General features: G+C 42.1%; 1 protein-coding gene across 1 annotated transcript in view; it reads right to left on the bottom strand.

Annotated features, from left to right (window-relative positions):
• Positions 1 to 1,222: 1,222 nt before the first annotated feature.
• Positions 1,223 to 13,296, bottom strand: part of PAICS (phosphoribosylaminoimidazole carboxylase and phosphoribosylaminoimidazolesuccinocarboxamide synthase) — a 35,986-nt gene continuing 23,912 nt past the window's right edge. The window contains exons 8-9 of the mRNA XM_068133023.2: positions 7,014 to 7,172; positions 1,223 to 2,847 (exon numbers count right to left, since the gene is read on the bottom strand). Coding sequence (XP_067989124.2) covers positions 2,684 to 2,847; positions 7,014 to 7,172 — 323 coding nt within the window. The 3' untranslated portion in view covers positions 1,223 to 2,683. The remainder of the gene's footprint in view (positions 2,848 to 7,013; positions 7,173 to 13,296) is intronic.

Raw genomic sequence — 13,296 nt, 5'->3', positions numbered from 1 at the left:
TAAGTAAGACTGATTAAGTATCTGCTCTGTGTCTTTTCTTTGGCCATTGTAAATTGTATAATAAAGCTGTGTTCTTCCTTCCATTTGGTCGTTCCCGTCATTTTCCACCATTGGCTTTGCACTGTACGAATAAGACCGCTCAATCGGGTTCAATAAGAAGTAACGGCACGAGTCACATGACACGCCAACCGCTCGGGCGTATCAGATCAGCGTGAGTCGTGCGAGGTCCAGTCCCCGTTCTCGTGGCGGCATGTGTACCGAAGGTACTTAGGGAATCGACCAGACACCCTCCCGCACGCTCGCTACAGGAGTGGCAGCTCGGCCTCGTGGACTCAAAGCTCGAAAGGGGGGGAAAGGGTTTAACCCCCCCTCTGTACGTCGACGGGCTCGCGAGATCCGCAATATATATATATATATATATATATATCAAGAATTAAGACAAACTTAATTTTCCAAGGAAAATGGAGAAGAAGAAGGAAAATAAAAAAATAAAATAAAAAACCGACCTGGTTATTCGAAGGGGAGAAAATAAAATTCACCTTATTTCGAGAACCACCCGTTTAATTCAAGCCAGCATATGGAGGAATTGATCATGCAGCGTTAATGATGAAAGTGGCACAAATGCTGGTTTTGATTGCACAAGAGTATAAGGAGATGCACCAGTCTCAAGGAACATTATAAGTAGTTGTTTGCATTGCTTTTATTCAAATATTGATACAATGACAAAGAAGAAAGCTGAATTAGACAGAACACCCATTTTAGAAGTCAACCCAAACAAAAGTTCAAATGTTAATCCAAGATCCTTCTTTACCTTCCAAAATTTGACCCATTTTACTGTGGAGAAGTGAAAAGGAGTTCTCATATGCAGATATTGCATGCACACAAAATTAAGGTCATGGCTGATGTAGAAACTGTTTGGTAGTAACTGAAATTGTGAGGCAGTGATGTGCGTGTCTAGGTTGTTGCTGCAGAAGCACCGACTCAGGTTGAAAATAACGACAAGATTAACGATATTTTGCTGGGAGTGCGCAGCAGACAATATACTGTACTCACTTTCTGATTATGATTAAATTATTTGGCAAACTTAGTCCCACTGTAGGAGAGAAAAAAAATCACCCAAAATGCAAATTTCCTAACTGTGTCCAAAATTGCTTTCAGGATCAGTACATGGAACCAAGTAGGCTGGATATAGTTTCTGAAAACTACCACACACCACACACACACACCATTTGCTTTTAATTTATAGAGTTGAAGATAATGCAACATCGGCCAAGTTCAAATATGACAGTAAAAACAAACGAGTCAGTCATGAGGGAGGGAATCAACTGTGGAATAAGAAAATTAACCACTTGTATGTTCAAGTATTGGAATGATCTGCATTGCACCATTTGTGATCTGGTAGAGAAACGTTCCAAAACTCAAAGACGGCAGATGAAGCTACGATCAAGAACATCAAGATCAATCAAGATCACGGCAGATCAAGAAGGGGGGGGGGGGGGGGGGGGGTGGGAAGAAAAAGTAAAAAGTGACCTATGTGGATGACAAAGTCAGCTGACAAAACAATGTCAATGACAAAGTCAAAGGATGAAATACAGAAGAACAAATGACCCAACTAGCTTCTGTGATTATAAGATGACTGTGGTGGGATTCCTTCTGTGATCAAGCAAAATGTAACAAGTCGTGAGATACATGCACCAAAGGAATCATGAAAATAAAATTAGGTTCTGAAATCAAAATCAGGAGGTTTCTTGAAATATGTGAACTCGTTGCAAAAGTTCTGGTCCGGAGTTGGTAACATTGTGGATGACAAAAAAAGCTGAAGTACATGCAACTGTGATATTGACCTACTAAAAATGTACTTCACTTACATCTCACATTGAACCGAGGATTATGATTTTTGTCTAACCCTACTAAATAAGTCTACACGTTAAGGGGAAGTGCCTAGAATTGGACGCCACACCAACGTACTAATATGTACAATCGACTTCACAAAAAGTTGGATTGCATGCACTGCGAGTTCTTAGACTTGATAAATCCCCTGGTCCACAAAAGGTGTGTGAAAGCCAAAACGTCACCGAGTTAGTTTTGCAACCTCAGCCTGTTCACAAAGTGTTGAAAATCCTTATATGCTGGTAAATTACAATATGTATGGAAATTAGAACATTTGCACCAATATTATTAAAAAGATGATAAAAACCGTATTTGTCAAACTACAGACATATTGGCCTATCGTGAATGGTGTGTAAACAGTTGGAATTATTAGAGATCTATGGCATTTTGTTTCTCGTGGAAGATAACCGATAGGAAAGGTGATGTGAGGAGAAGAAAGAGGACAAATGTGAGGAGGAAGAGGAAGACAAAAGAAGTGGAGGAGTAACAGGAGAAAAATAAGGAATGATAATGACAAGAAGAGGACACCAAATAATAAAGAGTCAAATTATGGAAACAATGCTCCTCGTTATTAAGGGTCATTCGCATTATTAAGAATTCCAAATATAACTAATTCAAAATGTTAAAGTGGTCCTTTTGCTCACATTGGGATGCATCAAACTCACATTGGAAATTTAAATAAAGGAAGGAAGTAAATAAAGAAAAGAATAAGGTGCAGGGAAGAATTTATTTATTAATTTTTTTTTTCATTTGACTGCAGTAATATCAGAAACATGAAAACAATCAGCATAGATTAGACTTGTTTAGATAAAGCACAATCAGCCACTTGCAAGGCAGCCCACGTGTTCAAACGTTGTGCACGGAGACGACTCCAAATCAATGGCTCATTGAGAGCCAAGATCTGGGCTGCTGCTAAGGCTGCAGCCTCAGGCGATAGCACTGTTGTGCAGCCGATACCTAGAATAAAGAGAATGATGAGATGAGGAAACAAATAAAGTTAGGACTTTATTGAGTAGTTAATAAAAGGGTTTAAAAAGTGAAAACAATTTGACAAAGCATGCAAAAAAAGGATTATGCTTCAACACGTTAAAAAAAAAAAGAAGTTAATTTACAATCACTCCATTTAATGTTTAAAACAAATACGAAAACAGCCTGTGGAGCAAATATTTATAACTTCATGTGGAGCATCCTGATCGGTTTTCTGGAAATTAAAATTCACGCCATCAACTACAATTCAACTGGAGCAGTAGTCCCCAACCTTTACTCTCTCTTGGGCAACAATACTTCAAAACTAGAAAGGCTCTACCGGGGCTGAAAAGTTTTTTTTTTTTTTTTTGTATACTGAATCGAGGCTCGTGAAAGAGTGTATCCCACTGAAAGGTCGGATCTGGATTCGGACCTAAACCAAAATCTAATCGGCTTGTTCTTGTCACTTACTCAACTCATTCACCAAGTTTTGTCACAGGTCATCCACAACTCTGAAATATCAGTCTACATATCGCTTTTGGCCCTGTCACTCAATGGTGAAGAATAACTTATAAAAATTCTGTTCTGGATCTAAATTTGAATCTTCACCAAAATCGAATGAATTCGTCCTCGTCACACACCCAACATGTCGACCAAGTTTCGTCCAAATCCGTCCATAACTTTGAGATATCCTGTTCACAGACAGACAGACAAATGAAAAATCACTCATAGAGCGACACTTGGCAAAAGAGAACAAAGTAGAATGGCACTCGGCAGAGCATCCTTTTGACCTCACAAATAGTTGGTGGTTGAATTCTGTGACCGGATAGGCAAATCTTCTTCAAATTAAGGTAATAGGATGAAAATTGACAATTTGAGAAATTTGGCCAATGTTGACCTCAAAAATAGTTGGTGGTTAGTTTCAGTAAGATATGCAAATCCTATTCAGATTTAAAGTCAATCGGATAAAACTTGAGGATTTTAGAAATTTGAAAAACGTGGTTGACCTTTGGCCTATGTTGATCTCAAAAATAGTTGGTGGTTGAATTCAGTTCGCCGATATGAAAATCCCATTCAAATTCCAAGTCAATCGGATGAAAAGAGGATTTTAGAAATTTGAAAGAAAGTGGTTCACCTTTGGCCTATGTTGACCTTTTGACCTCAAAAATATATCGGATTTTGTCGGACCACGAACTCTACCGTTTGGTAAAGTTTCATGAAGATCGGTATAAAATTGTGACCTGTAGGCAAGTATAAGTGATCGGACAGACAAACAGATGAAAAATCACTCACAGAGCGACACTTGGAAAAACAGAACAAAATAGAATGGCACTGAGTAGAGCATCCTTTTGACCTCAAAAATAATTCGTGGTTGAATTTAGTGACCTGATATGCAAATCGACTTCAAAGTTTAAGTTAATCGGATGAAAATTGGAAATTTTAGAAATTTGGCCGATGTTGACCTTTTGTCCTATATTAACCTCAAAAATAGTTGGTGGTTGGTTTCAGTAAGCTGATATGCAAATCCTATTCAGATTTCAAGTCAATCAAATGAAAATTGAGGATTTTAGAAATTCGAAAATAAGTGGTTGACCTTTGGCCTATGTTGACCTTTTGGCTTATGTTGATCTCAAAAATAGTTGGTGGTTGAGTTCAGTTAGCTGATATGTATATACTATTCACATTTCAACTCGATCGAATAAAAAGTGAGGATTTTAGAAATCTCAAAAAAGTGGTTGACCTTTGGCCTATGTTGCCCTTGTGACCTATGTTGGTCTGAAAAATAGTTGTTGGTTAAATTCAGTTAACCGATATGTAAATCCCATTCAATTTTCAAGTCAATCAGATGAAAATTGAGAATTTTAGAAATTCGAAATTATTGTTGACCTTTGGTCTATGTTGACCTTTTGTCCCATGCTGATCTCAAAAATAGTTGGTGGTTGAACTCAGTTTGCTGATTTGTAAATCCCATTCAAATTCCAAGTCAATCGGATGAAAATTTAGGATTTTAGAAATTTGAAAAAAGTGGTTGACCTTTGGCCTATGTTGACCTTTTGGCCTACACTGATCTCAAAATAGTTGATGGTTTAATTCAGTTTGCTGATTTGTAAATCCCATTCAAATTCCAAGTCAATCGGATGAAAATTGAGGATTTTAGAAATTAAAAAAAAAGTAGTAGACCTTTGGCCTATGTTGACCTTTTGACCTTAAAAATATATAGGAATATGTCAGACCACAAACTCTACCCTTTGCTGAAGTTTCGTGAAGATCGGTCAAAAACTGTAACCTGCAGGCAAGTATAAGTGAGCGGACAGACAAACACACAAAAACACAAACACACACCAGAGTGATCAACATACTTGCAAAAAATTTTTTTTTTTTTTTGCCAAGTAACAAACACGCGTGAAAACCCAACCTCCATCCACCTTCGGGGGAGGCGGCAAAAACATACAACGGGCAACATCTTCCTTGCTATCCCTGTCCTCAACACGACAACTGCAGCAAGCCAAATACAAAACAAAATAAATATAATACAACTTAAGACTTAAAATGCACTTTTCTATTTGCTTTGCAACTAAAAAGACCATATTTGTTTCTATCCTTAAATCAAACCATCTCCTGGCATGGGCTACATGTTTTTATTGTAGTGACAAAGCAGCGTGAGGTGGGAGTTGCTTTTCCACGTGTATATCTGAATTATTAAGTCTTATTAGCACAGCAAATTAATGATATGCAAGATTGCTCAATCTGACTTAGGTACCATGAATGATTATTAAATGTTGGCACAAGCCTCGAACCACATTCCTGATTTAAATCACCCATTTAACTAGAACAGCACTTGGAGAACACAATATCTGGGCTGATGCTAAGGTCGCAGCCTCAGGTGCAGATCTTCACCCAAATTGAATCAATTTGTCCTGGTCACATACCCAATTTGTCCACAACGTTTCGACGGAATCAGTCCTCAACTTTTTGAAGGGAAGAAGAAGACGGGAGGGGGGGTGGGGGAGGGGGGAGGATGAGGAAGAGGAGGAGGAGGAGGAGGAGGAGGAGGAGAAGGACAGCACAAACACACGTAGGCTGGCAACAATTGCACAGGTTTAATGGGCCCATTGCCTCCTCCTGCATTGAAATACCTTGTAATGAAACTTGTACAGGGTGGGCCAAAAGTCACTGAAGGTTTTCTTTATTTATAACTTTTTTGTCCTGAAATAAAAAAATTTTTTTTTTTTTTTTTACAGAAAAAGAAAAGCAGGAAGATACATTATGAATACATTTACCAATGACCAGTGCGTGAACATTGTTGAATTTTATTACTCCAGTGGGAAATCCATAATTCAAACAAAGAAAATTTCACAATCATTTTAATGCTCGAGAACAACCATCAGAAAACACTTTTCGGAACTAGATTGCTCATTTTGATTCAAAGGAGTCTGTTCATGACTCAGCCCGCAGTGGAAGAGCAAAAACAAGTCGAACTCCAGAAAACATTGACCGTGTTGGGGAGAGTGTTAACAAAAACCCAGAAACGTCAATTCGTAAATGTGCAACTCAGCTGGGAATGGCAAGATAATCATTGCGAAGGATAATGAAGAAAGATTTGTTGCGGTTTCCTTACAAGATTCAAATGGTGCATGAAATGTCACCTCAAGATCCAGCAGATTGACTAACATTTGCAACCAAATTGCAGCAACTCGTAAAGGACGATCCTGATTTTTCCGAGGAAATTGCAGCGATTGATCAAGGAGTTTTGTCCTCTGTGATGGCTCACGTTTTGGAAAGAGCAAGACTTTGCGAAGAAGCCAATGGGGGCTTCCATTTGCAGGACATTATTTTTCACAATTAATCGAAAAAAAACAAATTCCTTGAGAAAACCTCCAGTGACTTTTGGCCCACCCTGTATATTAAAATAACCCCTCCCACTCCCCCCAATACCTTCCCCCCTACCCCCTCCCCACCCAAAATAAAATCAATGCATTGAATTACCCAGGGTGGTAGTGCCATAGCTGTGGTGGCCAGAGGAAACTTTGTGGAAATAAATATGATAATCACATTTGAGGTCAAGGCAGAACTTCTGGAGGATTGATAATAATAAATTAAATCAAAATTCAAAATTACCAAAGCAGATTCAAAATTCAAAAATATGACAGCCTTACCGGTTGGCATACGCAGTGAAGACCACACATCCTGAGCTCCCCACTCAGGAGAAAGTGGTGGACAATTTATCACAGGGTAAGCAGTGTTTCCAGAAAGGACTGGGCCGAGTCCATTGCTTCTGCCAGCTATGGCCACAAATACAGTTGGAACACCATCACCTGTAACATCATAATGTGCACCAAAACACAAGTCAAACAAAACAAAGTTATCACACTTTGCACATCCTGGAACAGCCAATTATTATTATGAACAAAGATGTGGATATTTTAAAAAATGAAAAACGAGACTTCACAAAACAGATTAAAATTTTGAATGGAGGATCAAGGGCATAAAGTAGAGAGAGGAACGGGGGAGCAAAAGTACATAAGCACAGGAAAAACACACGACTTGAGGAGACATAAGAACTCAACAGCAATAGTCAAAGACATGCACACAAAAACTTACAGAAATGTTGTCTGCTGAATAAGAAGCCATAGCAAAATACATTCACATGATAAACAAATATGCCATAATAGAAAGAGGAAGGAACAAGAATAAAAATAAAGAACTTCTCAACCTTCCACCCTGAACAACAAGTTAAAGTTGAGATTGATTGACCGATTTATCAGCCATTTAACTTTTGCTCCAACGAAGGATTAATGCTCAAAACATCAGCTTCCAACTTCCCAAATTGGTTAACACAGCTCAATCAACGTCCGATTGGCCGAGACAACATCACCCGAAGTGCCTAAAATTATTTACCCTATCCACCCAGGTAGGCCACATCAGACAACCTTACCCAGACACTGGTCCGTTACACAAGCCATTCAAAAGTCCAATTACAACCAAAACTAGAACACTTGTGGAGTGCATAGTCTCGCCTCGTGCACTTATTCTGAACAAAAGATACCACCATTAACTGAACACGCAACTATTATGGCCCATATACCTGTATCATCAATGCACCCCATAGTGTCACATATGCATCCCAATGTGAGAAAAAGGACCACTTTAACATTTTGAATTGGTTATATTTGGAATTCTAAATAATGATAATGCTCCTCATTATTAAAGATCATTGCTTCAGTAATGTTGGTTGGGCTAGCCCTGGTGTTGGGCTAGCGGCTAGGGTGTCAGCATAGGATCCTAGGATCCTGGGTTCGAAACCCGGTCGATCGCTGAATTAACGCCAGGGGGGTTGACTCAGCCTGTCATCCTTCCGAGGTCGGCTAATTGAGTACCAGTTCACTGGTAATTCCCTGCTTGTCGTTAAAGGCGGCAAAAAGGGTTGGCGTCAGGAAGGGCATCCGGCCGTAAAACATTGCTTCAAAAAGGGGACCGAAAAACAACAACTACCACGGTTCCCGAAAAAGGCCAACCCCCGCTTGCGGGGAAAAATGGCCTCTAAAGGTGGTTTTATTGCTTCAGTAATGTGACTATTATTTGGTGTCCTCTTCTTGTCATTATCATTCCTTATTTTTCTCCATTACCACAGCTTTATTGATTATTAAGATATTTAATGATCACTTTTGTGCACATTCGGGCTAAATTGTCAATATAGAATAATATGAAAATAATTTCAAGCTATATTCCCCATGGCTAGTCGATTATATGTATGAAGTTTTGCATCGATCTATTAAGCAGTTCTGCAGAAGAGCGTTTTTACGTTTTTATTTTCAATCCAATATGGCCACCAGACCACATAACTGATGACGTCATAAATTTAATTCTTCACCACCATCAGGTTGTAGGTCAGATATATAAAGTTTCAGAATTTTCAGAGGATTGTCATTCAACCAATATGACATGTCAATTGTCAATGTCAATTCAATTGTCAATTGTCAATTCAAATAACAATATCTCACCATTCTCAAGACTGAACTCTCTTATCTGTCTCCCTCTTCCAAATCCTGGTGGCGTCTGGTCAAATCTGTTTCTGGTGTTTGTTCCCCCTCCATCCCCTCCCTCACCTCAAACGGCTTAACGGCTGACTCCGCACGTGAAAAAGCTGAATGCCTCAACTCTGTGTTTGCCTCTAAATCTTGTGTCCCAAACCCATCCCTCTCTGTACCCACCGTACCCAGTCGTACCCAGCTGCTCCTGGACTCTGTGTCCTTTCCTCCTGACAAGGTGGAAAAGTTTCTGTCAACCCTCGACTCTGATTCTGCAACTGGTCCTGACGGCATCAGCCCACGGGTCCTAAAATCATGTTCTTCTGCTCTTTCACTCCCTCTTTCTGTTCTCTTCACCCTCTCTTTTGCTCAAGGTCATCTGCCATCTGCTTGGAAATCAGCCAACATCACCGCTTTGCACAAAAAAGGTGCAAAAACAGATCCCAGCAACTACAGACCAATCAGCCTTCTCCCAATTATCAGCAAAGTCATGGAATCCATCATTGCTTCAGATATTAAATCTTTCCTCTTCTCCAATGGCTTGATCTCTGATCATCAATTTGGTTTCAGACCTGGTCACTCAACTCTGGACATGCTGCTTCTGCTTTCTCAACAATGGATGGAGGTCCTCAACGCCAAACAGGAAATTAGAGCTGTCTCCCTTGACATTTCACGTGCCTTCGATACGGTCTGGCACCCTGCTCTGCTCTCCAAACTCTCCTCCTTTGGTATCCATGGAAATCTCCACGCATGGCTGGCGGACTTCCTCTCTGGTCGTAGTCAACGTGTGGCCCTGAATGGGTTTCTCTCATCTCCTCTTCCTGTTCAGGCTGGAGTTCCCCAAGGTAGTGTTCTGGGCCCTGTGCTTTTTCTGGTCTTCATCAATGATCTCTCTGACTCTCTTGAAAATCCTCTCTATCTCTTTGCTGACGACTCTACTCTCTGTCGCTCCATTCCTCATCCCTCAGATCGGCAGTCTGCAGCCTCCTCACTCTCTGCAGACCTGGACAAAATCACAGACTGGTCAAACAAGTGGAACATGTCTTTCAATCCTGACAAATCTCACACTCTTACAATGTCTCTCCGAAAGGACCGACTGGACAACCCTCCCATCTACTTTCTCAACAATCCTCTCCAAGAAGTTCTGTCGCTCAAGCTTTTGGGTCTCACTATCTGCCATGATCTTTCTTGGGAAAACCACATTTCCAAGCTGGCCTCCAAAGCCAGTCGCCGACTGGGCATCCTCCGTCGTGCGAAGTCCTTCCTTGGCACACCTGAGCTCCTCACCACATACAAGGCTTTCATCCGCAGCTCAATGGAATACTGTTCCCCCCTCTGGGCTGGTGCTCCTGCCTCACACCTTGCTCGGCTTCACGCTGTTGAGGCCAAAGCTTTCAGAATCATTGGAATCTCCTGCGATGTAGTCAACGCCGAGGGCCTTTCACTCACTCACCGCAGGCAGGTTGGTGGTCTTTCTGTCTTCTACCGACTCCTCTCCGGCCTTGCTCCCCCAGCTCTCTCTGTGCTCTGTCCCCCCAATATTCCTTCAGGTCGCACAAGATCTGCCTGCAACCCTCTTATGGTTAAACTGCCAAAGTCTAGGCTCTCTGCTCACCTTCACTCTTTCATTCCCCTTTTCTCCCGCCTCTGGAACAAACTCCCCCACTCCCTTCAATCCCACTCCTCCCTCCAGGTCTTTAAAACAGCTGTTCACCACCATCTCTTATCTTCCCCCATCGAAAACCTTGATCTTTTCTACCCCCGGTAATTCACCCCAGAGTCCTTGCAGTGTTCATATGTTTTAATCCTCTCCCACCTCCCCCCAAGTCCTCCCGATGTCCCTGCTCTCAAATGTTGTGTTTGTGTCCTTCCCCTTCTTCCCCCTCTCTTTTGTGTCCTCCCCCCTCTCTCCCCATCTTGTCTGCCGCTCCCCTTGTTTTTTGTGTTTTGTGTGTCGGTTTGTCTTTTTGTGTGATTAATGTTTGCTCTTTCACGAGCCTCGATCTTGTATACAAAAAAAAAAAAAAAAAAAAAAAAAAAAAACCAATTATGGCTGGAATACCACTTCACGGATGACGTCATCGTTAACACCCTATATACTCCAAGGAGAGTTGATGACATATTCCAAGTTTCAATTTTTTTTGGTGAGTGGTTTTGGAGAAAACGATGTCGAATTTTTTCCCTTTAATCCAATTTAGCTGCCATACAATGTGACCTATGTCCTCAGTTATCAATAAAATCTTCTCCATGGGGAGTCCCTCCTATGTTTAAAGTTTCGCATCGATTAGACATGTTTCGCATCGCATCGATTAGAAGAAACCTCATTCTGTTGCGTAATTTTGCAGTGGCAGTCTTAAAACATGTTTGACGATCATGAATCCATACCAGCAAACTTACTATTCTTATTAGTGTGAAATAATGAATCGGGCTCATTTTCATGGAAGTATACGGAAGTTAATATTCATCTTCATGCCAAAATTTGGATGATACTGTTATAGTCCGTGGGCTGAGTAGGGTTTACATGCACCCCGCCCCCACAACTTAACTTCCTGGGTATGTCCATGTACCCCCACCCTAGGGGTTAGGAAAAACCATGTTAACAGAAAAAAACTCATTCCCAAGGTACCTCCCACGCATATTTTGATGTTACCCCCCCCGTGTCAATGATTTCCAAAAATTAGGGGTAGGCGAAATTCAAATGGCCATAACTTTTTACCTAGTCATCCTATGGTTGCATATGACCCCTCAAAATGTTTGTCCTGGGACACTCTTTACAATGACGTGTTATATGCAAATGAGATCACTAATGAGGTCACCAGAGGTCAAACTATGAGGGAATGAGTTTTTTTTCTGTTAACATGGTTTTTCCTAACCCCTAAGGTGGGGGGTACATGGACATACCCGGGAAGTTAAGTTGTAGGGGGTGGGGGGGTGCATGTAAACCCTACTCAGCCCACGGACTATTATGTCTGGCGGGGTAGTGATATGTAGAGCAGATAGAGCTGAGTAGGTAACATGCTTTGAGGTTTCGCGGTAAGGAAAACTACCTGTAATAAGTTCTTCATGTGGAGGCGTTTTGTCAGGTAAGGAGTATACTTGTGAATCTACCAGGAGGTTTGTGTGTTAAGTAGAGTTAGGGATTAAAGAGTAGCGCCCCTGTATGTCCTCACCTGGTTAGCCAAACCTTTGTCCTTTTGGCACTGCACACCACTTAGACATTTAGTTAGGACCTTTAGTACAACACTAAATAACGCCCTCTCCCCCGACATGACTTAGGAAGAAACCAGGCCAGGATACCGCCGCATGGCCGCCGCCATTTACACCTCCGACAGGCCTATCCACCTTGAGTACCACGCCCAGGAGGGCTGTGATCGGTTGGCGCGGATGGACGCGGAAGGCGCGAAGCGGGTCGACAAAGGGCGGGAAGTTACGAGGCTCTGGTTGGGTGCCGCGCCGAGTCTGATGTCACCGCCCGAGGTTATAAAAAGAGCGCGCGGAACTCTGCACGCAGATTCCTGGCAGATTCCTGGCCCTGGCAGTCCCGCTGCGATCTCGAGTGGGGAGAGTCCTGTCACTGGTTGCGTTGGTTCGCAGTTCACGGCCTGAGTTGACCAGTAGTTGAGTTGCTCTCTTGGTGTTTGGACATCTACGCGTGTGCTCCGGCAGTCTCTAGCAGCGCTCGGTTTACTTCGTCTGGCGCAGCCCGAGTTGGGTCGTGGCCCGGGTGGAGTTCGCTTGCTTTGGACCTGTATGGAGTCGCCGGCCTGCGTTGGACGCGCGGTGCTTTTTCGTGGTGCTGGGAGCGGTGCTTGGTGCTTTGGAGTTTGGAGCGAGGGACCTCGTGGTGTGCGATCCGCGCTTGTGGGGCTTGGAGCAAGGCCTCGTGGGTACGTCGGGGCCGAACGGAGCCGTGTTGGACGGCGGCCAAAGACAAGACGACAAAGACCAGATAAGCCTGAGCTCCGCAGTTACACTTTACAGAACGAACGTGTTACTTTGGTCGTTTATAATCCCTCGTCTGTATTTGATATCTGTGTGTGTGGGATCCCAAATTAGGACTTAGGTTTATCGTCACATTTTCCTGTCCTTGCTTTTATTTAAATAAACCCTTATATTATTTTGCTGTACATACTTGAACGCAGTTTCCGGGTGATTGATTTAATAGGTAAGGCTGCAGGGCTCTCGCCGCTCCCCTACATCCCGCGCGCTTGGTGTAGCTTTTTGGTTCTGGAATCCGCCATCGAGTTTTCGCCTCAGAGGTTAAGGCCTTCGCGATCGGTATCTGTGACCGCCTGATATTAATCAAAGACGGTCACAGGACAATACTTTATAAAATCTCAAAAAACATGACCATCCTTCAAACTGACAGGTTCCTAACTTCATGGGATGTGTAAACCACCTTTAGAGGCCA

Source organism: Myxine glutinosa, chromosome 4, assembly GCF_964187855.1.
Source record: "Myxine glutinosa chromosome 4, kmMyxGlut1.1, whole genome shotgun sequence".
NCBI classification, from domain to species: Eukaryota; Metazoa; Chordata; class Myxini; order Myxiniformes; family Myxinidae; genus Myxine; species Myxine glutinosa.
This window is presented reverse-complemented; position numbering and strand designations above follow the sequence as displayed.